The sequence below is a fragment of the Prunus dulcis genome, chromosome 1 (genome assembly GCF_902201215.1).
Source record: "Prunus dulcis chromosome 1, ALMONDv2, whole genome shotgun sequence".
Classification (NCBI taxonomy): Eukaryota; Viridiplantae; Streptophyta; class Magnoliopsida; order Rosales; family Rosaceae; genus Prunus; species Prunus dulcis.
In genome coordinates this window covers 20664487-20688435 of record NC_047650.1, presented here as the reverse complement: position 1 = coordinate 20688435, position 23949 = coordinate 20664487, and the positions used below count along the sequence as shown (strand labels likewise).

The window sequence follows — 23949 nt, the reverse complement described above, 5'->3', positions numbered from 1 at the left end:
ACCCCAGATATGACTGAATATTTTCCTTAAACACCAAAAGGGAAGAGTTTAGAGAGAGAAACAGAGGGCCCCATCCACACACAAAACTATATAAAGACAGTCGATTAGAGTTGGGGTGTTAGGGATTTAGGGTTTGGGATATTACGGATTTGGGGTTGATTTGCTGCTATTCACTACTTCTCTACTCTCGTTTCGGCACATTATGTTCCGTGAATTTTTGGTTTTCTCTTTTCTTTATTTTACCCCTAACCCCAAACCAGGCGGCCAATTATTTCAATAAACAAGTCTGACAAAGAATATTCAAAGTGAGGGAATGGGTACTCAGGAAGGTCATGGAGAACACCAAGGATCTAAACGCAAGAAAATTTGGACTGACATGGGAAAGACCGTACCTGGTAACGGAAGCCTATGGAAAAAGGGGCCTATATGCTGAGACATATCGAGAGCAATTAATACGTACCACGCCATTGGAATGCGACTCATTTGAGGAAGTATTACATTTGATTTTATAGTTTTAATTTCTTTGTTGCTTGCTGATTTCGTATTTTATTCATTTTGGAACTTTCCCTAAATTGTCCATCGTTCGTTGAACGCTTAATTGAACACATATTTTCTTCACACTCAACCTGTTTGATCGTACGAGTGGCCTGGTTTAACGGTTGGGGACCTGTGAAGGCATTTCTTCTTGAAAAAAATCCTGCTCCAACAGTTTGGGGTCCACCACACATGGGTTCAGTTGAGAAGCAAACAATAGACATTGATGGGTTAAGAGAAATGTGCATGGATTTAGTTTGACAATGTTATAATAAGAATTATTTAGTTGCGTTCTCCCGAATCCAATTAACCCCCACCAAGTATTGGGTTCAATAACACTTATATGGGATTGAGATGCTGAAATTGGACACGTAGGACCAACGGCATGCATGAGTTCCGCCATACTTATATATGGGTTCAGCAAGAATTCAAGGATTATGGGTATGAGTTTGGCAGCATCTTAACAAGAATTGTTCACATGGGCATGACGATATCTCAACAGGTATTGCTTGCATGATGAGTTTGGCAACGTTATAATATGAAGTATTTAGTTGGATTTGATCATGGTCAACGGGTTCTACCACGGGTCCCCTATGGTTTTAATCCGAAGGATTAAATCTAAGTAAAATTATTTTTCCTTCTCTCTACTCACGAAGTTTGTAACGAGGAAAAAAAAGGGGGCACTATGGGTACCAAAAATCATATCCCACGTAGCAAGGCCCAACTAATATGTACGATTACAAGCAAGTGAAGACGTGGGTTAGTTGGACTTCCCTCACGTTAGAGAATTGCAGAGCAAGGAAGGCGTAACCTGATCAAATTCCCCACGATTATGGAATAGAGGATGGGACGTGCAAACCTAGAGGGGTACGTCGAGCCTTGGAGAGCTATAAAAGCCCAACGGAGCCTCAACCAAAGGTATGAGAAATTCAATCGAGCACTAAGAGATCGCTGCACAAACTCTAACTTGAGTGTCGAAATATCTTTTGCAGGTACTCCTCCCACTTATATCGTTCACTTTCGGAGAAGCGATTTGGAGTCATTTCCAATTAAGAAAACGTGGGGATTTTAGTCAAGAATCTGTGGAGGCATTTCTTCTTGAAAGAAATCCTGCTCCAACAGTGCGCCTCCACTAACGATCACGCAAGATCGAAAAAACTCTGGCATAGACATCCTAACTAAGATTGCAAACTCAGAATAATAAAAAAGATATAAAGCTTGAAAAAACCAAGTCATAACAATACAAATAAAACTCTCACAAATGAGAGATGAAAATCTCTCACAAAGGAGAGGTGAAAAGCTCTCATAAAAGGAGATGTGAAAACTACACATAGAACCCAAAAAGTCGAGTGACTTATTCCGAACATAAAGAATCTACAAATAAGATGGTGGTGGAGATCTGATGCCGAAACGCAGGTGGAGATCCGACGCTGGGACGCAACCACCTATGATGATTGGAGGAAAATCATAACAAATCAAAGACAAATAAGGAAAACCTTTTGTCTCTAAAAATGAGAGGAGAAGAGAGTGAGGAAGAGAAGAGGGGAGATTGGAGGAAGAACAATGGCTTCCTCCCCCCTCAAAGTGAAAATGGCTCTAGGGGGTTTTTGGGAGAGAGGGGGCTAGGGTTTCTTTCTACTGTTCCTTCAAGATTAAAATTTATTTTAGTGTTTTTTTAGTACAAGGGATAGTCTAAACTATAGATGATGAGATTTCTCACACATACAACTAAAATGTATGGAGGTAACTTGAGACCTCTAGTATGTAAGTTAAGACTCTTTCCATTAGCCTAGACCCATTAACAAATTAATTAGTGTTTTGGCTATGTAATGTAGCAACGTATATATAATATTACTATGAAAGGCTTTAGATTATTACAAATTCATACAGTTTCACAAGAGAAAGAAACAAATTCCCTACTGCTTTCTAGCTTTTAACTTGTGGCAAAAGAAGCCATTTTCTTTACTTTACACCAATCAAGTCTTGGTCAAACCCCCCAAGTAAAAATTATATATATATACACATATAATATCGTCACCATGCTGCATATTACATACACATAATCACATGGTGTGAAATATAGATAAATTAAATATTAAATCTAAAATAATAAAACAATTCAACAGATAGACTAGAATCTCAATCGATCCCTGCCGCAGTATATTTTATTTTTGTTAAATATTAATTCCGAAAACTACACAATAATTTACAAAGTAGAGGTTTTACATGTAAAATACTGTCTCTGAGGGGCATAATTAAATTGAAGTGTAGATTTGCATCTGGCTCAAAATATGCTCAAAGTTATCGGTAGATTTCTCGATGGGATGAGAGTGCATGCCTTCATAAGTTGTCACAACAATGCCTTCATCTTTGGTTAGCCTCTGAACTTGCTTCTTCACATTGCACCCCTGATGCGTGCACCGGTAGTAGCTTCTGTATATAATAAACAAGCTCACAAGTTAACTCAATATGCATGGTCGTACGTCACCATAGATAATTAACTTAAATTATATATATTTTTTCTATGTAGTGCACTAGAAAATGGTCTAGTGAAAAAAGGTCTTAATTTGCGAACCTGTGATTTGAACCCCTATGCAGTGACGGAGCCAGGAATTTAAGTGAGAGAGGGCACTTTTAAAAATTGAAACTCTTTTCACTTTCTCTATTGTTACTTTTTGTATAAATAAGCTAATACTCATTTATAATAACAAAATATATGCAACTCAAAACAAATTTAGACATGATAATAAAAGAGAAAACGAAAAAAAGGGGGGAAATTTAAGAATTTAAGAGGAATTTCATAATATTTGTATAATATTACTATAACTAAATATTCATACAACAATATTTGAGAAGGGACCCATGCCAGCATGCATTGGCTCCGCCACTACCCCTATAGCACCTTTGTAATTTAAACTATCACTTGTATTCAAAAAATTATATTTTTTTTCTATGCATGTTTGAATTAATGTACTAACTACTAATATATTTAATCTAATTAACTTGCACTAGCTCTAGATGAGTTGAAGAATCAGTATTCTGTCAAAGATTAATCTTCCCATGCTGCTTGAATATTAATAATTGTACACATTGAGAATCCAATATCCCATTTCGCTGCATGTATATTGTAGAACTTCATAATTAATATATCAGAAACATGTGAACTAGAATATTATAAAATGGAGCAGATATACAAGGACAGACCTGTTCTTTCCCCTGATAAATATCTCAATTTGTTAATTATATTTCTTTTGAATTACAACAAATATCAAATGTTGCTAGGCAACCTCATGACCAATATGTCATGCTTGACTATGAAAACTCCATATTAATAAGCTGCTTAACTTTCATTACTTGAGCGAGCGATTGTTCTAAACTTTTTAGGTTTTCAAGTGTGAGATTGATGTCTCAGTAAAGAAGAGTAACTGGTTTGCATTTTCAGCCACCAAAGAAAAGTATAATCAGATTTGCGACCATGATTAGTTCAACATGAAATAATAAGCCTAATTTTTACATTTTTTTAATACATGCGATATTCTAATATAAACTAATCTAAACCACGGGAAGGAAGATTTGAATTCGGGTGCAGAGTGAATAGCATATCTGCTGACAGATGTATTTTTTACATATTTTTCAGAAAAGCATAACCAAATTTTTACATATTTTTTTTTTGCAGAGGTCGAATAAGCCTAGAATGCTTGGTGTAACGCATTTATATGAAATAATTGATCACGGTCGAGTTAGATCGGTGCCATAGAACTAACTATAAGGAGCTACACATACCTTGGAAACTTGTTGTTCTTCACCGCTTTTTGACCATACTTCCTCCATCGATATCCATCATCAAGGATATCAACTTGGCTCCTCGTTTGAAAAGCATATCTGGGTTTTCTTATCTTCCTTTCTCCCTTCTTCGTCCCTAACCTCACAGCAGTTTCAGGCCCCCCAAAGCTTTTGCTCTGAGAAGAATTAATATTGTTTGAAACCTCCATATCTGACATCAGCCCCAAGAACCCATTTGCTGGTGGTGGTGACTTGTTATTTTGGAATTGAAGATGATCAGTAGTACTGTAAGCGCCATGAGGGTTCCCCATGTTCAATGACAAGGAAGAAGAAGCTGGTGGTGTTGCTGCCGAGGAAAAAAATGTTTGGTAATTTTCCATGAGAGAGAGAGAGAGAGAGAGAGAGAGAGAGAGAGAGGTTAGTGATAAGATTGATTAATTTATATGGACTGGTTTAAGTTATGTGTGGTTTATAAAAAGGTGGGGTTTCTACTTTTCTTTTCTGATTGGAATTATTAAAGGCAGTGAGGCGGCTCATCGATGGCTAAGCCTCGGAGCTTCTTAATAATTTGTCCTATGTTTGATGTCGTAAACGGCACGTAAGTATCAATAATATATACTTGTAAAGAAATGGTCATTTCCACAAAGATAATTCATGATTAAGGGTGGAAATGTAAGCCCTGTTAGCATAATCGCATTCGTTTTAATAATGTAATTTCATCAGTTGGTTGGTTTTGACCAAATTTAACCCAGATTTCGTACGGGTATACTTTTCTTTGAAATTTGAACTATGCGTGTGTATGTGTAATCCTATATATATTTTAAACAAATAATACTTTATAAATAAATTAAGCTTGTTCACATGTATATATATGTATATATCCATGGGTTAAATAATTGAAGTAGGCGCCCCCACGAGTTGAGGGCCGTGCAATTCTGTATCTGGTAGCGGAGGCGCAGTTTCTTCAGTCAGAACATGTGTTTTCCATTATTCTTGAATCTGTTGCTTCCTTTCTTTTTCTGGCGACTCAAATATTATTTTTCTCCTTTTTAAGTATCCTTTTGGTATCATAGTGGGACAGTCTCTTTGTTCCTGTCTACTTAATATTGCAGATTAGTTTAGTTTCTCTAGCTTCCTTATTGAGTTGTTCTATTTGTTGTTACTGCGCTCCCCCTATTTTGGGTGAGATTTTGAAATGAAGATCAGCTTCCGACCAAAAGTGGTATCATGGCCGCCATATATATATATATATATATATGGATGCATCTGAAATTATATCCAAATGTTCTATATATTGCATGCAATGAAAAAGTCAGACAACTTATACAGAAAGTTGGTGATTTGATCAAATCATCTAGACTTCTTAAGATTTTTTTTTATTTTTTTTTTTTTAGGTGGTCAAAATCTAGACTTCCTAATTAAGATACTCTCTATTTTATACTATTTTATACGTAAATATATACATACACACTAAGATGGAATATATATGATGAGAGGCTATTCCTCCCGAAATAAAAGGATCAAAATCCTCCACACCCCGCGCTGGATGATATATTTGTGGGGAAACTATTTAGCCTAAAAACCTCGGTTTCGAGAAAGTAACCTAAAGATCTAGAGGAAAAGCCATGTAATTAGCAAATTCTTTCTTTTGTAATTGGTACTATATTCAAATAAAATGGACAGTGTAGGAGAGAAGATACATGCATGCTGATGCTGAAACTTTAAAACATATTATCAGAACAACATGATGATCTTCATCTTAAAGTATACAGGACGTTGAAAACTGACCAATATCTGCTAATGCTATTGGTTCAAGAAAAGGTATATATGTCCTGTACACATTGAATCAACAACAGTTAGCGGCTGATTATTCAATGGATGTGGAAAGTGTGAAAAGAAAAAGGGGTTACTATTTATCGTCCACTCGTTTTGACCAAATGCAGCAGATAGAAAATGATAGCTTCATATCAGTTGAAAACTGATGAGAATATTAGTAGAGATAAACATATATCTGTTTTCATGTGATTGAATTGACAAATAATGTGTGGTTTGTGAGATCACTTATATGCTCTAAAATTCTAGTCTTCCTAACATTATTATTGTTTTACTTTTCATATGTAACAAGACTAGAAGAGAGCGAAACCTCAATGGACACGTGGGTTTGAATCAATATATTCTCTATCTGCTGGCAACGAAAGGAAAGTCTCAAGGAAAGTCACAAGCTATCGATGGCGGGCTGAGTTTTTATTTAAGGTTATATATATTACGGTTGGTGGTGGTCACTACATCACGACAGCCTCTCCTATCCAAGAAAGTAACTGAATTAGTTTATCAAAAGCTTTTAGCATAGTTGATAAATTAGGCCAATTAATTAAACACACTAGCTAGCTAACTTTCCATGTACCAACTAGAGCGGATGAATGCAAATATATATAAGTTAGGTCAGTTGGTTAAGATAGTGTGTTACTTTCTTTATACGGGAGTTCGAACAATCTTCCATGTATTAATTGTGAATATTACTTTGTTTATTTATTATTAATTGCACACTCCTCGCACATATTTACATATAAACACATATATATATATATTTATTTAGTTTTTATATTTTAGATTCAAGAATGAACACTATAATTAAACAGAAAAAGTTGACCTTTCAACCATTTTGGCCGTGTGACCATTGATTAAATGGTGGTCACTCACTCCTTCCTTTCCCTCCTTATTGACGTAGGATATGGAAAATGTGGGTTATAGCAATTTTGTCTACCAATATACGTAGTCATGGGTTTTAATTCTTTCACGGCAACGAACATCGTACTATTTAGCTAATTGGCGCAATTAATCAAAGTATAAAACATTATAAATATATATATATATATTGAGGGATCCCTCAAATAAATTTATTTGTGGGACACTTTTGTAGGGCTTACTCCGCATTGTATTTCACGAATCCAAACTGTCTACTTTGTAAATAATTCAAAGATCATTTCTATAAAAAAAAAAAAAAATCACTTGAATCTGATATCATTTGACCATTCAATTAAATTATTGAAATTTTAGTACTTTCTTGAAGCACCGTGTTGATCAATTTTGTAGGACACAATTAGATGTCTAAACGGTTTCTAAGTTGTCTAATTTTTTGCAAAAATGATCTATGAATGCAGACCTAAAATATAGATGATCTGGATTCCGTACAATACTCTAAAGGGCGTTCCTCGAATAAAATTATTTGAGGAATCCATCAATAAAAAGAGACCGTGTATATATAGTTTATATATCATATATATTAGGGCTTAGGTGTTTGGCATGAATAATAAGAGATTAGGTCTGCTTTTATATAATCTATAAATCTATGATTCTATATATCATCCAATTCTCAACAGATCTTAATTAGCCTACTAGAATATGATACCCACTTTTATAATTAAGCTTAATGTCCAATCCAATTCTAACTGATATACTGTACTTCCATGACCCTAGAGCATGCCCAACTTCTTTTAACGGGTTTAAAAAAATAATAATGCTAATAAAAGTGACGTGTCAAATTATATGCTGCAAACCTACCAATCAAGTAAGCACCCAAGTAGAACAACCGGCCTCATGCTTAAGGGGGCCATTAATGTAATCCCAAATTACAATAGAGAGTAGTATAGGCTTTAAAATAGTTAATTAAGTGTGTTTATTATTCGTTGATGTTAGGATAGGGTTAATTAGGTTACCACCTGTCTATAGAACTCCTTTAATATATATATATATAGGCAATATTCTACTTTAATCTAATCTAAATTATAGGAAGATAAATTCGAACACGGGTTTAGAGTGGAGAGTACAACTACTTTAGCCAACTTGGCTAAGCCCATGTATTGATAGTTACCAGTACAGAGTATTGAAAAGAAAGGAAATGGAAGAGACAAATAAGAAACAGACAAAGTTCTATCCTGCTTTCTCATTGATGTTGTAGCAATTTATACAAAAGTTTGTTAGGGCCAGCCTGTAAGCTGCCACGTAAGAAAAGGTAAATAGCTAATCCATAAGGATAGAATGGCTAAAGTAGCCTTTGAGTAAAGCCTAACGGCAACAGGTAGTGACTGGGCGAGTAGTGATCCATCCATGAGGATAAGGGGTTTCATCAATTCCTACCCCCTTGAGAAGAAGCATGTCCTCAACAGGGATGGACCCAGGATTTTAAATTGGGGTGGGCTAAATTTACATTATGCACAAATCTATTAAGAAGATAGAAAACTCAACAATACGAGTGAGTTTCATCGATCATATCCTAATCAAGAGGAAATAATGAGTATTACCCCTCAAAATGCATCTAGTACATATCTCTTTTCTGTTTTCTAGGTGCAAGGGTGCCTGAAGTAAAGGACATGTTATTTTCTACCAAAAAAGAAAAAAGATAATAGGGGTTGTTTTCGACCAAAAAGTGGGGGTTGTTTGTGTTTGGCCTTTGGCCCCTTTTGTACACAACAAAAAAAGTGAAGGGTTTATAGTGCAAAATTTTTTTTTAAAAAAAAAAAGTCCAAAACAAAACGAGTGACCATATATTTTCGTTATTTGTAGTGTGATGTGTGGAAAGTCATAAGCTCATAGCAGTGGAGTATCCACATGGCGTACAACCAATAAAAGAGTGCAGTGCATGGTTGTCCATTAGCTGTGCTTTTAGGTATATTAGTTTAGGCTTAAAAAAGAAAAAGTCGCTTGGGCTATAGCCCAGGTTAGCCAAAGGGTAGGTCCCTCCCTGGTCCTCAGGCGACAAATGAAGGAAAGCAAGCAAGGATATCATCTACTACTTCCTAGGTGGCGTTGGCTTTGGGCAGACCAACCCATTTGGTAAGCCATTGAACAACTGGAGAATTGTAATGTTTGAGAAGGCAACGGTCAATGACTGCTTTGGGAAGCCATTGGAATTCGTTGCCAGCAATCTAAGTCGGAAGGTTAGGAGAGGGAAGAATATGCTGACCCAATTTGAGCTTTAAGAGTGTACATGAAAGACATGGTGAATTTTTCCAGAAGGTGGCAAGCGGAGGCGATAAGCAGTTTTGCTAATGCGAGCTTCAACCTGATATGGGCCATAGTATTTAGGGGATAACTTGAAATGTTTTGGGGTAGCAACAGAGCTCTGGCGGTAAGGTTGAATGTGCAAATAAACCTAATCACCAATGTTGAATTCATGTTCTGTGCGGTGTCGATCAGCATAGAGCTTCATGCAGTTCTGAGCTTGGAGCATGTTGGTATGAGGGAAGCGAAGAGTTGGTCATGCTACTGCAAGGTTTGGTCAACTACTTGAACCAAGCTTACGAGGAACTCGTAGCGGCCCTCATGTGTGTGAAAGGCAGTCCTTGGAACATCATCCAAATGCATTTGGATTTGGTGATAACCCGAGCGCAAATCCAATTTAGAAAAAACTGTAGTGCCATGAACTTCATCCAAAAGTTCGTCGACGACAGGGATGGGAAATCGATCCTTAATAGTTGCATGATTCAGAGTGCGATAATCGACACATAGACGCCATGAGTCATCCTTTTTTCTGATGAGGAAGATATGGGAGGAGTAAGGGCTGCAACTGGGTTGCACAACCCTAGCCTGGAGCATTTTGCATACCAAAGCTTCAATTTTGTTTTCTGGAAGTGGGGATAGTGATAGGGGCGAACATTAACTGGTGGAGTGCCGTGCACCAGGGGAATTCGATGGTCAATTCGGCGAGGAGGAGGAAGACTAACAGGTGTAGTAAAGAGATTAGCATACTGCGGTAAAAGGGGGAGAATCGCTGCAGGGGTGAGGAAGAAGTCGAGATTTACTCGATAGAGACTAATTGAGCGAGAATGCCAAGTTTCTCCTTAGCTAGCAGTTGGGTCATCACATGGCAATCCACCAAGGAAGCCTCAGTTTTGGTTTGGCCTACCAATCTATGGATCTCGCACCCACTTTGAAAACCATGACCTATTTCTGAAAATTCCAACCAATAAAACCCAGTGTATCGAGCCAGTCAGCACCGAGAATGAGATCGCATCCTGAAATGGCATGTAAATAACAATCAGTAACAAGGGTATAACCCTGCAGAGATACCTGGACCTGAGAAACGAAGCCCTTTGTCTCAATGATATCATTATTGGCAACTTGGATCCGCTTAGGTGGTTGAAGGGAGTCAATAGCAAGGCCCAATTGCTTGGCGAGATGTGGGTTTAACAAATTATGGGTGGAGCCTGTATCGCTGAAAACCGTAAGGCCCAATTTGCCAATAGACCCCTGAAGGCGTATTGTACGTGAACAAGGAGAGCCTGTGAGGGCGTGAATGGTAAGAGAAGGTTCAGACTCCTCGTGGCAGGGGAAAGTCGTGGGTGTACCATGTACAACTTCTTGGGTAATGGCCTTTTCCAATAATTCGTCAGAAACGTCCCAATCTGCGTTAACAATGAGAAGTTGAGGTCGTTTGCAGCGATGACCTCATCACAGTTGAAGCAGAGATTTTTTTCAGGGCAGTCTTGAACCTCTGCTTGAGTGAGCAGGGGAATGGGCCGTTGGCCGGAGACAACAGATGAAGGTGCCGAGGTCGGTGGCAAACATGGAGGGTGAAAGCCTGAACCAAGGGAGAAATGAATAGGAAATAGGTGGGACTGGGTGCGCGTCAACTTCCAACAGTTATCAGAAGCTCGGGCCAACCATTTGCCTGCATTGAGATTTGCCGGATGATGAATCAGAACATTGAGGCGGAGGTCAGTGGCCAAGCCACCCACATGAACGCCCTTAAGTTGTTCATCAGACTAGTCAAGGGTGTGACATGAAAGCTTCGTAAATTCGGCGTTGTTATCGTCGAGAGTGCCAATCTGTTGTATGTGGGAAAGAGCATAGTTAAAATTCATTCACCATAACCAAAGAGAGCCAGTAAGGCCTCCGAGAACGAAGTCCAAGACGGATTTGAAAATTGGGTCTCGAACCATTGCATCCAGAATGCGGCGTCGTCAATCAAGTGTATAGCCGCTACTTTAACCTGTAAATGAAGAGGACTCTCATAGAGGTCAAAGTAACGCTCCGCAGTGGTCAACCAAGCATAGGGGTCCCTTCAAGTAAAACGGTAGAGTTCGATTTTTGGGGTTTTTGGGGAAGGTGGGGTGGTGGTTTGGTAGATGTGGTAGGGGGTGTATGGGGTGTTGTGGGTGAGGATAAGTGGGGGAACAAGATGAGTAACGGGGATGTGGGAATAAGGGGGTTGGGTAGTGTATGCGCTGGTATACGGGGGTGGTGTGGTAAAAATGGCAAAGGGAAAGGTGGTATGAGGGGGAAAGATGTCAGGATGGAAGGGCTGGGAAGAGGATGAAGCATGAGAAGAAACTTGGGGAGTGGGTCGATAAGGCAGATGAGGTAATCGAATGGAGCCGAAGAAAATTAGGGGAGCGGTGGTGGGAAGGGGTTGGGAGGATGGTGGAAGACAATGAATGTAATGACCCAAACCCAAAATTCATATTTAATTCGTAATTTATTTTGAGGAAAGACAATTTTGCCTTTGGAATATTTTATTAAGAAAAGTTGACTTTTTGAAGGAATTTGACAATTCTACAGACACCTTGCGTAGAGCACGATGAAATGAGTTCATAGACACGTAGTGGGCCCGAATCGGAGTTGTAACGAGAGAGATGTGGTCAAAAGAAACTCAGTGGCACAATCGTAAATTTTTCGAAATGAGATTTTATAAAAATCAGATTTCTCTCTCTCTCTCTCTCTCTCTCTCTCTCTCTCTCTCTCTCTCGCGACCTCTCTCCGCGTCGTCCCTCTTCTTCCCTTCGACACTCCGGCCACCGGCCACGGCTGTGGACGGGGCAGGTAACAAAATGACTGGGACGTCGTCCTCTTCCAGCCCCAGCCAGCTCCCGCCTCCAACCGTCGCGGTTTCGCCCGAAATTGGAGAAGAAGCGGCCGGTGTCGTTCGATCTTCACAGCCGCCGATCTCCTTCCTCCGACCACCGTTTTCGTCGAGCCAGGTATGGATTTTGAACCTCTCGAGCTGTTCTAGCTTCCTGTTGGGTAGGAATTAATTGGTTCTCAGTGTAGCTATTGGATTTTCGAACTTGAAAATTCGGCCTATTTTCGGCCTCCGTGTTCGGCCACTTCCGGTCAGTTTTTTTGGGTAGATCTAAGAACAAAAGTGGTTCCAAATATGGTGTTATACCTAGGGTAGGAGTTTGGAGCCGTGGTTTTGAGATTTTCCTGCGATGCGTAATCGCTTTGGACACCCATCGCTACTGGCGCGTGTGGCGGTGCGTGGGCTAGGGTAGTGCAGTGGCACTGTATCCTGATGCGATCCTTAGGTTGTCACGAGCGCGTAGGAATTTGCGGATCTCAATTTGGATACCGTTTTGAGCAGTTGGATCGTACTCAATTTCAGATATGTTATTCTAGATAATTCCAGAATTGTGTAGGATTCGACGGATTGTGAATCGGAGTCCCGGACACTCCGAAATCGCGAACCCTAGGGCTAGGGTTTAGAAATTATGCGATTACACGATCGTGGTCAATCCGACCGTCCAATTCAGACCAGACCAGCAATACAGGGGTATGGCAGTTTATCACTTGGTGAAGTCTTAAGTCTTTTAAGACAGTTCTAACCATCTAAAATGCTTAAGTGGGCATAAAAATGACTTTAAAGTTAGTGCACGCACTTCTAGGAGCCGGGGGTTAGGGTTTTAATTAAATACTTATACCGAGCAGTTTTATTAATTAAATATTCATGGTGGTTTAACCAGGCACCCGGGGCAAGGCAGACCCGCAGGAGGGACCTTCAGGAGGTCTAGTTAGCTCGGATCAGGAGTGAGTGGACTTTTATTTTATAAGTGATTTTATGCAAATAAATTCCATTATTTGATCTTAAATAAGTTTTATTGATTGTGGTTTTCCCAGCATGTTTTGTTGAAGTTAAATATCTTTATTTATATGTTGCCTAGTTAAAATGCTAAAACGAGATGGAAAGTAGAGATTGCGATTTATATCAGATAAAATGGTAGCAGAGTTCCAGATTTAACAAAAAAATTCAGTTATTTATCAGATTTTTCTGAAATCTTATATTTTCTTAAGCCACCGTGGGTACCCAGTTGCAGAAACAGTTTGCCTTCGGTATATGTTGCCTTCGGATATGACGATGTCCACGGACATCCAGTTTACCTTCAGTTTTGTCAGTGCGCTTGACATTTGCCTCACGAGTTTCAGGGACGCCTGGACCGTGAGAGTCAGGAATGCATATCAGGCTGACTACGGTCCCCTGAATCCTGCCAGTTTGCGGCTCGGGTTGACTTTGTGTCACCGAGACTTGCCAGGGGAATTGACGGATATCAGGAATTGACGGAATTAAAGGGGTACACCTAGGTGGTAGTTTTAAATTGATTACAGTGCTTTTACGCGAGTTTTATTGATCTTGAACATGTTTTGCATATACGTATATAAATATGTGAATGCATTGATTTCAGTACGAATATAATAAAGAGGAAAAATCTAGTTTTTGCATAACTGTTTTTACAGGGGGGTTAGTATGTTCTTATGCTATTTCTCTAAACCTTTATTTTTGTCCACTCACATTTTTTTGAATGTTTTGCGCCCCCAGGCTGTAGACGTGCACAGAAATCCACCACCGGGCCATTTTTCCGTGACAGGTGTAAATTTGGGATTGAACAAATTACAGGGGAGACTCTGCCGAATTTTCGATAGGAGTCAAGGCTAAATTGAAAATAAGTTGTAATTAGAAGGGCAAATAGGTCATTTGTGTCTGACATTCACCAAGTGTCGGACACGCACAGGGTCCGACTCGAATTCCAAAGCGGAATTTGAATCGGGTCCTGTCAATGAACATAATCCAAGAGGGTTTGTTGGAAGGAGGATTGTTGAAGGGTAAAAGTCTCAAGAGCCTTGCCAAGGGATGCCTGGAGGTCGGTGTGTTGAGCGGTGAGAGAGGAGAGGCTTTGTTGAACCTCAAGAATTTGCTCTCTGTGTAAATCCACCTCTAATTTGATGGCAGGGATGGAAGGAGAGGAGCTGGCCACATGACTGCCAATTGTCATGGCTGCTCTGATACCAATGATATGTACCAGTACAGAGTATTGAAAACAAAGGAAATGGAAGACACAAATAAGAAACAGACAAAGTTCTATGCCTCTTTCTCATTGATGCTGTAACAATTTATACAAAAGTTTGTTAGGGCCATCCTCTAAGCTGCCACGTAAGAAAAGGTAAACAGCAAATCCATAAGGATAGAATGGCTAAAGTAGTTTTTGAGGACAGCCTAATGGCAACGGATAGTGACTAGACTAGTAGTGATCCATCCATGAGGACACTGGCAGACCCAATACATGCCTATTGTGGGCAACTGCCCACACTTAGCTGGTTTCTTCACTCATTTAGCCGAATACTTTGTCATTAAATATTAGACACTTGGCTAATATTTTGCATGCAAAATCCCCACTCAGCACCCTAAATAAGTAAAGTATTCAAGATCCAAGACTTAATAAACATATGGTCCAATATATAAAGCCTTATATTTTGGCCCAAAATCATATATTAAAAATTTATTGAAATAGATTATGTGTTATAATATAATACCGTATTGCTATGAAAACCTAGACTTTGTAGAAGTCAGCTATGAAATTATTTTTTATGCCTCCAAATATAAAAAAGTCTGAGTCCGCCACTGCATGAGAATCAGGGGTTTCATCATGTATTTTCTTATAGAAGTCCTTAAACAAACTTCCCTAAATGATGCATAAAACTGCTTACCATACCAATATAAGAATTTGTACACAAACTTAGTTACCCATGTATTGTACGTACATATCCTCCTGGCTTGCATCATCGGTGTCCGTACATCTTCATGTATTTATAATATTTGCTTAACATAAAATACGATATGTGTGTGTATAGAGATAGAGTAGTTTTCTCCTTTGAATAGACGAGTTCTAAAATTCTAGATAAGTCATTTTCTTACCATATCTGGCGAATGTTCTATTATTTAGAGGTTATATATCAACATCAATGGCAAAATAGGATTCAAACGTTCTCATTTTTTTCTTTGTAGTCCTTATACACTTCTCAATCAAATTAAATTATGCACAGATAACATACATCTCCATTGCAGGTGAGTTCCCTTTTTATTTATAATTAAAAAAAATAAAGATTATACACAAATTTTATTTGAAGCTTGAGTTATATTTATTGTTTGCCTTCTTCTTAATTTCTGTATATATATATATATATTTCCAAATAACTGAGTAAGTACCTACTTAGTTTTCAAATTGAATACAAGGGCAAATTAAGCATAGACATAATGTTATATCATCTGGTCAACAAATTACATCCATATATATTCTTATGGTATTATCAACGGACGTCATGGCCTACGCATCAAATGATGCTATCTGATGTTTAATTACGTGACCCTAACCATAATATCTAGGCTTGCTAATTAAGCTAACCATTCTTTTAAATTAATTGGTGCTTCCTTAATTTTGATTACTTTTTTCTAATTAAGGAAGCATGTCACCATAATATATAGGCTGCTAAATCCAGCAAGTAGCATGAGTACGTTGGAGGTTAATTTCATTTTAATTAATCTTGAAGTTAAACTTTTCATTTTAATTAATCTTGAAGTTAAACTAGGGTGACATGAATTGCATGCATGTCTCTCTGCACATTCACGTCCAAAATGAAATTCATACTACGCAGCCCTAGTCACTTGCACATCCTGTTAACAAAATGATTTTATTTTATTTTATTGGGTCGAAAGTAAACAAATATATTTCATTTTTTGTTCAAGTCTTATGTAAGTCTGCATATACATTATTTTAAGTTTTATTTATTTAATTTAAAGGATCATCGTTAGCACTTTTCATTATAACTAGGGGTCTTCCGTTAAGCTGTTCTGTTCCTTTCTATTTTGACTTGGTTGGGTCTGCGTGCCAGCGTGGTTTCCGGTTGTAATTTTTTTTCCTATAAATTAAAAAAAAAAAAAAAAAACAGTGCTTAGATCATGAAATTTGTGTCGGTGCACATGTGAATTGCTTTTAAAAAAAATAAATGAGATTGAGACTCTGAGCTAATTTAAATGAAAACCGAAGCATTTGGTGAGCAAAATTTATATGAACAATGGTCAAGTACTTTTATTACTTTACAAGCTAATTGGTCATTATAACTAGAGAAGCTTCCGCATAAGGCTTATGACTATTTCCAGTCAAGCTTTCAGAACCTTCAGAGAAATAGCAGTTTCAAACTTGAACTTTTTTTTCTTGTTGGAAAATATATTGTATTGAACAAATTTCATAAGGTGTGTATAATGTTAACGGATAATTATAATAGTTAATTCACAATTCAAAAGTGGGGATCAAGAATAAGAGCAGAATCTTAATTAAAAAATTCGTGGCCTAAATACAATCACAGGGTACAAAAAAAATACAAAATTACAGAAACAGATGCATAGCAATACACCACTTGCTCTCAGTTTCAAATTCGAACTTTAAAGTTGTTGGGTTAGTACACAAAAAATCATGCATATATAGAGCCTAAGATATTTGTTAAGGTAATATTCTATAATTTATCCTAAACAACCCAAAAACCTCGAAGATTTTTAATTTTTAAATTAATCTGAAATATATTTTTATTTTTATTTTTGCATATATTGAAACTTTTGCCACAATACTTTTATATGGAAAATACTAGGCATGCCACATTTTTATATCACGTTTTAAATAAAGATGGGCCCCATTGTATTGGTGAGTTCCATCTCTATTAGAGATGTGGTACATAATATGGTATAAAATTATGGTAAGTCTAGCATTACTCCTTTTATATTATTCAAATTTGAACCTGATGGAGGCCCAACTCCGTCTCATCCCACCACACTCTTGATTGAGGCCTAAAAACTTTTCAAGGCTTTCACACGTTTGAAGTCCTTCCTTCACTCTTGTGGAAAACAAATACCCGAGCCTGAACAAGTGCATTTTGACAAGAATTCTATAGTGAGGGCCTTATATAGCGCTCTTAGTTGATGTCATATCTTTTAATCGTTATATCAAATTAGTTAGATTGATCCAACGATTAAGATTCAGAACCTTACTTAAGGGCCATGTATAACTATAAAATGACTTTGATTCCAACTTTAATCAAAAGGCCCAAAACATGAGTTTGTTGATTAAGGACTCATAACTGTCGAAAGCCCCAAAACTTGAGTTTGGTAGAAATCTGGTTAACTTTTCCGGCTTTTTGAATATAATGACGTATCAATTTGCAGGTGATGGTTTCGGGGATTGATCAAGTGGGTAGTTCATCTAAATTGAGGTTGATGGCAGATATGGAATTGGTCTTCTTTTTTTTCTGTTTGATTTTAGATTGGAAGAATTAATAAATTACCATATAAGTCCTCGTAATTCAAGTATTTAAGATTACTTATTCTTTTTTTTTTTTTTTGTTGGTAATAAGATTACTTATTCTTTAATCCATAGACCGCTCATCTGACAGTAATATAACTATAATCATCTCAAATTGTGTCACATTTTTTTTTTTAATAGTACAAACGATAGTCTAAAATTGGAGAGAAGGATTTCTCACGCACACAATTTTTGTAGGTACCCGATACACCAACTGGTTGACAGCGGCGATTCCAGGAATTTTTCAACGGAGGTGCAATTTTTAAAAACTAAGAGCAAAAAACCCAAAATAAAAAATAAAAACTAACCCAAAAAAAAAAAAAGACACCTAAACATCCTTATAATTTAAACAATACTAATGTTATTCATAATTAATTAAAATAATAACATTACAATTAACCTACAATTGTTGCCGACGAGGTTTCATATCATGAAAACGTCGCATTATATTTGCATTGCTAATACAAGAAAAAACATCTTTCTCAATGTAAACAACCAAGCTATCACTCAACCATTGATTCCCCATTTTGTTACGCAATGGTGTTTTCACAATATTCATAGCTGAAAAAACTCTATCAACCGAAGCAGTTGCAACGGGTAAAACTAAAGCCAATGTAAGAAGTAAATACACATAGTTGTATATTCTACTCCTTCCTGTATTCACCAATTTTTCTGCCAGATCAGTAATTCCGTTCAATGATGAAAACTCTGTGATGCTTTGCATATCAACAATATAAAGCCCAAGTTGATTTTCAAGCTTCATGATGTCTCGGTCATTAAATTCTTGAGGGTAAAATTTAGCAAAACGAAGTATTTTCTGTTTGTCAAAAGCTGTAAAATTATAAGCCGGACTCAAACATGCCATACAAAGAAGCAATTCAATATTTACCTCAGTGAAGCGATTATTCAATTCCACTAGTTGCTTATCAATGATAGTAAGAAATAAGTCCACACGATAATACTGGCGGTTTGTGATTTTCTGAGCTTTACGTCTTGATCTCCCTTGTGGTACAAATAAATCATCCATGTTAGGAACGTCAATATCATTTTTACCACAAAATATTGATACTTCCCTGAGCAAATCATCAAAGTCATCATCCCTCACGGATTGTAGCTTTTGCTTACATCTTTGGACCAACATCATCGCATTCACAATATCTTGATCTTTCTTTTGTAATGCCTTTGATAAATCATTTGTGATTCCCAATATAAATCTCATCAAATATAAGTGAAACACAAAGTCAAAAGTTTGTATTTCTTTCAACAACCTATTTGCTTCACCTAAATTATCTTGGTTGACATCATCAACAATCCATTCAAACACCTTCACCACGAGATGAAACACAATATTAATACTAAGTAAAGTATCATAATGTGAGTTCCACCATGTATCACAAGGATGTTTGAGAGTAGTCTCTTGATTTAACTCTCGCCCCATTTCAAGATCATCAATTTCAAGAGTTTCCATAATATCTTTTTGTTGTTGCTCTCTAAGTGCATCACGACGCTTACACGATGCTCCAATTATATTAACGACACTACTAGCCGTTGTGAAGAAAGTAGCAATGTTTTCATTTCCCTTTGCCACGGCTACAAGAGCTAGTTGTAGTTGATGTGCAAAACAATGGACATAATATGCTTGATGATATTTTCTCAAAATCTGTGTTTTAAGATCATTGAGCTCACCTTTCATATTACTAGCGCCATCATACCCCTGTCCTCATAGCCTGGACATGCTCAAATTTGTTGAAGAAATCAACTGCTCAATTGCCTCTTTCAATTTGCTACTAGTCGTATCAGAGACATATTGGACACCTACAAACCTTTCAATTACTTGCCATTTTTTGTTCACATAACGCAACACCACTGCCATTTGCTCTCTTATTGAAACATCACGTGATTCGTCTACCAATATAGAAAAGAATGCATCGTCCATATCACTAATAATTGCATCAATGGTTTCAGCGGCACAAGAATTGATAAGATCTTTTTGAATTGTAGGAGCAATATACTTGAGATTCCAACGGCACGAACTTTCTCATCATGATCGGCAAGAAATTGCAAAAGCTCCACATAATTACCCTTATTGCTAGATGTTTCGCTTTCATCATGGCCACAAAAAGGAAGACCTTGTCGCAATAAATATCTAGTGCAATCAAGTGCGGCAGTTAATAGAATGCGATAATTAATACGAGCTTGGTTTGTCTGCTTGATCACAATGGTTTCAACGTGTTGCTTTTGATTCATTAAATCTGTACAATGTTGTGTAGCTTTATTGTGAAGACTTGCAACTTGTCCAACATGACCCCTAAAATTCTCGGGTCCCTTCCTCCAATTTTTAAACCCTTTCTCAGTGAAGACATCGCTTCCAGTCTTTCCTTGTTTATCAAAGTCGCATTTGAAAAGATAACAATGAAGACGAAATGCAGCATCTTTCTCTTTACTATACTCCAACCAAACAAATGAATCAAACCATTTCACAAGAAAGCGTCGATTACTCTCCCCCATAAGTGTTTGAGGCATGTCATTTTGGCTTTTAGGCTGACAAGGACCCCTTCGTAGATAGGCTCTTCGAATTTGTTCTCGAACATTGGGATTATAATAATTCATTGGAGGTCTAAGTCCAGGGTCTGCAGGAAGATTAGCCAATATTTCATCCAACTCAGTGACTTGCGAACGTTTTGGACTACCCGAATAATTCAAGGGAGGATGTGAAGTAGGGGGATTATTTGAAGGTTGATTTGAACTAGCTGGATTATTTGAAGGAGGGTTGGAACTAGCTGGATTATTTGAGGGAGGATTTGAACTACTCGGATTATTTGAACTACTCGGATTATTTGAAGGAGGATTTATACTCTTTCTCTGAAAGTACCATTCCATTACTCAAGAAGAAGAAAAAACGTAGGATTCTTGTGATGTATACACAATTGAATAAATTGGTCCTTTATATAGAGAATTCCAATCCCAATTAAATAAGGAATTCCCAAAACCCAATTGAATAAAGATAACTCTCACTTAAAACCCAATTAAGTAAGAAATTATAAAAAATGGAAACCCAATTAAGTAAGGAATAATATAAATTAAAAAGCTCAATAGAATGGCCCAGCATCACAGCAGTTTCCTTATATTTTTACGTTTTTTTTTTTTTCCAAAACTCTGGTCCAAAACGACGTCGTTTTGGCCCGGTTTTATAAATATTTAAATAAATAAATAAAAAACACATCAGCGCCTCTTTTAAAGCCTGGTCCAAAACAACGTTGTTTTGGCCAGGCTGTGTTTTAAAAAAAACAAGCGCGCGCTGCGTGCAGCGATAGAACTGTCCCATCCCAGGTGGTTTGGGCATTTCGTCGAACAGGTTCTGTGCATCTCATTTCTGAAGCAGAGGTGCAATTCCAGCTCTTGTAATGGACTTCTCCGGCGATCGGAGGTGCAAGTGCACCTCATTGCGCCAGCACAGGTCCGCCACTGCTGGCTGGTGTACTCGCTAATAGGAATGAGACGTGTAATAATTTATTTTGGCTTTTTATCACAAAATGTCTCTGACGTTTGCGAAACTATCAGATTGCATCATTAAAGTTTTTTTGTATCACTCATGGTCCCTAACGTTAATATGGGTGCTCTTAAATAGTCCATTTGTCAAAAAAAAAAAAAAAAAACTGTTAAATGCGAGGATATAATCGTCAAATCAATAGGAATCTGGAGGCTTCAACCAGTTAGATTATTTCTTGTGGTTTCCTTGGGTGAATCTGGCAGAACAAGTATAAGCTAATTATTCTAGCTAGAAATTCAAAAGTATAGGTCCTTATTCTTTTTCTCTTTCATTTACCTTGGCTAGAGACAGGTATAACATGAATCTGTATTATGTTTCTTGATGCAACTTGGATTTGAACGAAGTGCTTTCGCTAGCTACCTTTTTGGGCCATTCTTAATGCATTTCATTCAATACATTTTCGACTTGACTAGATGGAACTTTAAGGATACATGTACATGTTTTGCTTGCAAATGTGTTTTTTCTTTTTGCTTGCAGTCCTTGTTGCAGAGGTAAGATGTTGGATTTGGTAGAGACGGGAGGTGTCGTGGCCCATTTTGTATCATGAGCATGTCAAGGTCTCCACTGGGAAACATGAGGTCAAATTTATTTTCATTGTAATCTGTTTAAATTGTAAAATTTGGAAGGAAAAATCATTAGAAACTAATGCAAAATGATATAAATTTGGGTTTGGAGATAGAAGGCTGCATCTCCTTCCCTTCCTCCTTGTACACTATGGGCCGCCACTTTTGCTGCTATGAATTATTAATCTCTCCGAGACCAAAGAAAAGGTCAGAACAGTCGGTGCCTGCCTATAATGAAATTCAGGGACAGTAAAATAGAGTTGGAAAGAAATTTTCAAGTCGTTTTGTTAACAAACGATATTCTTAGGGAACGAAGAAAAGAAAGAGAGAAAGAAGAAGAAGAAGAAAGAAAGAAAGACTGAAGGGAAGGAAATAAAAAATATATATATATATATATATATATTGTTCACCCGTTTCGTGTTTGTTCCTGTGATGGTAGGGTAAAGTTTCCCATTGCCTTGAAAACCATTGTCTAGTCAACAAGTCAACTTTCTTAAATGTGCGAGCGTGCTACTGCTAGTAATGAAAAATCCTAGCAAACTTTGAAAATAGATAATTTGCGCCCCAAGTTACTGATTTCTAAACAAGCAAAAATGTGAATTTGGGTGAAGAATATCTCCCAACTAAGTTCTTTTCTTGCCCCAGACTGGTGAGGACTTCACAATTTTTCACGGTACAATATTGGTAGTTCTGGCCAGAATAAATGATGGGAAAATGAACGATTTTTAGGAAGAATTGCCTTTCACAAAACTCAAAAAGGAAAAGCCAACTCTAGAAAGACAAAAAGAAGGCTGAACTTCCATTTCTGCCTAGATAGATGCTTCTGATCCGGGCTGGACTGGGTATGCTTGTGTTGGACTAGATTGTCAGCAACTTCAACTGTCAAGTTTTAGCTGTAAATCGATACCAACGTTCGAGTTTGGCAGAGCTTTAATCTATTTCAAACCCTGGAAGGCTTTTTGAAAGGACAGAATGGCGGCCTCTTCAGTCTGAAGGGGTCAGAAGTGGCTGGATTCAAGGATTACTAAGCTGGAATTGCACTGTGATGCCTGTTCTGCTTGATCAGGGCCCTCCATAAATTCGTTGAGGTTTTCATATTTGTAAAAATCCAGGCTCTGCTTATTTTAGCTTTTGCTTAACCAAATTTGCAATGAGAGAAATCTTGTTTTAAATGACTTTTCTCTAAGTCTAAAACTGATTTGTAGCTGGCTTCTTTCTTGTGGCTCAATGAGCTTTTGGTTGCTTCAGTTTATTTGAAGGTTCTTTGAGATCAAGTGATCATTTTGAGTTTTTTTGTTGTTTGATTGATTGTGTGTTTTTTTTGAATGAATCCCTTGCTCTGTTCACCCTCTCTTATATTTATAAGAAATATTTTGGAGTAGGGTTTCTAACTCTTTTAATATTGGGCGGCACAAATTCTCAAAAGATCTCTCATTTTTAAATGCAAAAAAAAGGGGGTTCAATCAATTCTGGCAGATAAGCCCTCAATAGTCAGTTCCTAAGGCAATCACTTCCCTGTTTTTCTTGAAAGAAAACCTACTCCTTCTTCAATTCCAACTGCCCTTATAAGATTTCAAACTGTGATGGTTAGTTTGATTTTCCAGTTGAACAACTCCCTGCTTCATTTTTATCTCTACAACGTAGTCTGCTTATCTCTTGGAAGCAGTGCCTTCCTTGGAGTAGAAATTTCTCTGAATATATAAAAGGGATTTTGATTTCTTCTCTGTCTGTGAAAGACGGGAGAAATCTCTCCTGCAAGACTGCCTTCTTTAATTCCCTGTCAAATTCTCTTGTGTCTTAGTTGAAATAGTTGACTTTTCAAAGTCAGGTATTCACGTGGGTCTGAGAATAGACCTTCCAAAAAAATTTGCTGATCTTTTCCTCTGGGCTTTTGAGATAAATGGTGAGTATTCAAAAGCTGGGCCCAATCCAATCCTTTTTCAAGATATGCTTCAATGGTTAATTGCCATTGAATTTTGACATTTTTACAATTATGGCATTTCCAAAAAAGATATGGGAAAGCCCAGTGCTTTGTTCTTTTGTTTTGTGGGCCTTTCTTTGCGAAGATGGGCTTGCGTGTGGATTTCCTTTTGGCCCAAACATATATATTATAATTTTA

The 23949-nt window shown here is 37.4% G+C and overlaps 2 protein-coding genes across 2 annotated transcripts; both read right to left on the bottom strand.

The window, feature by feature from the left end:
- Nucleotides 1–2565: 2565 nt before the first annotated feature.
- On the bottom strand, nucleotides 2566–4797 carry LOC117614266 (probable WRKY transcription factor 75). The gene is made up of 2 exons (XM_034343017.1): nucleotides 4318–4797; nucleotides 2566–2967 (listed from the first exon to the last, which is right to left on the bottom strand). The coding sequence occupies exons 1-2, from the start codon at nucleotides 4695–4697 to the stop codon at nucleotides 2790–2792; spliced, it is 558 nt and encodes a 185-aa protein (XP_034198908.1). The 5' UTR covers nucleotides 4698–4797; the 3' UTR covers nucleotides 2566–2789.
- Nucleotides 4798–10260: 5463 nt separating this feature from the next.
- On the bottom strand, nucleotides 10261–20597 carry LOC117616203 (zinc finger MYM-type protein 1-like). Its single transcript, XM_034345449.1, has 5 exons — nucleotides 19730–20597; nucleotides 19489–19622; nucleotides 18193–19377; nucleotides 11185–11308; nucleotides 10261–10721 (listed from the first exon to the last, which is right to left on the bottom strand). Exons 1-5 carry the CDS (start codon nucleotides 20595–20597, stop codon nucleotides 10261–10263), a joined length of 2772 nt encoding a protein of 923 aa, XP_034201340.1.
- Between the last annotated feature and the right edge of the window lie 3352 nt (nucleotides 20598–23949).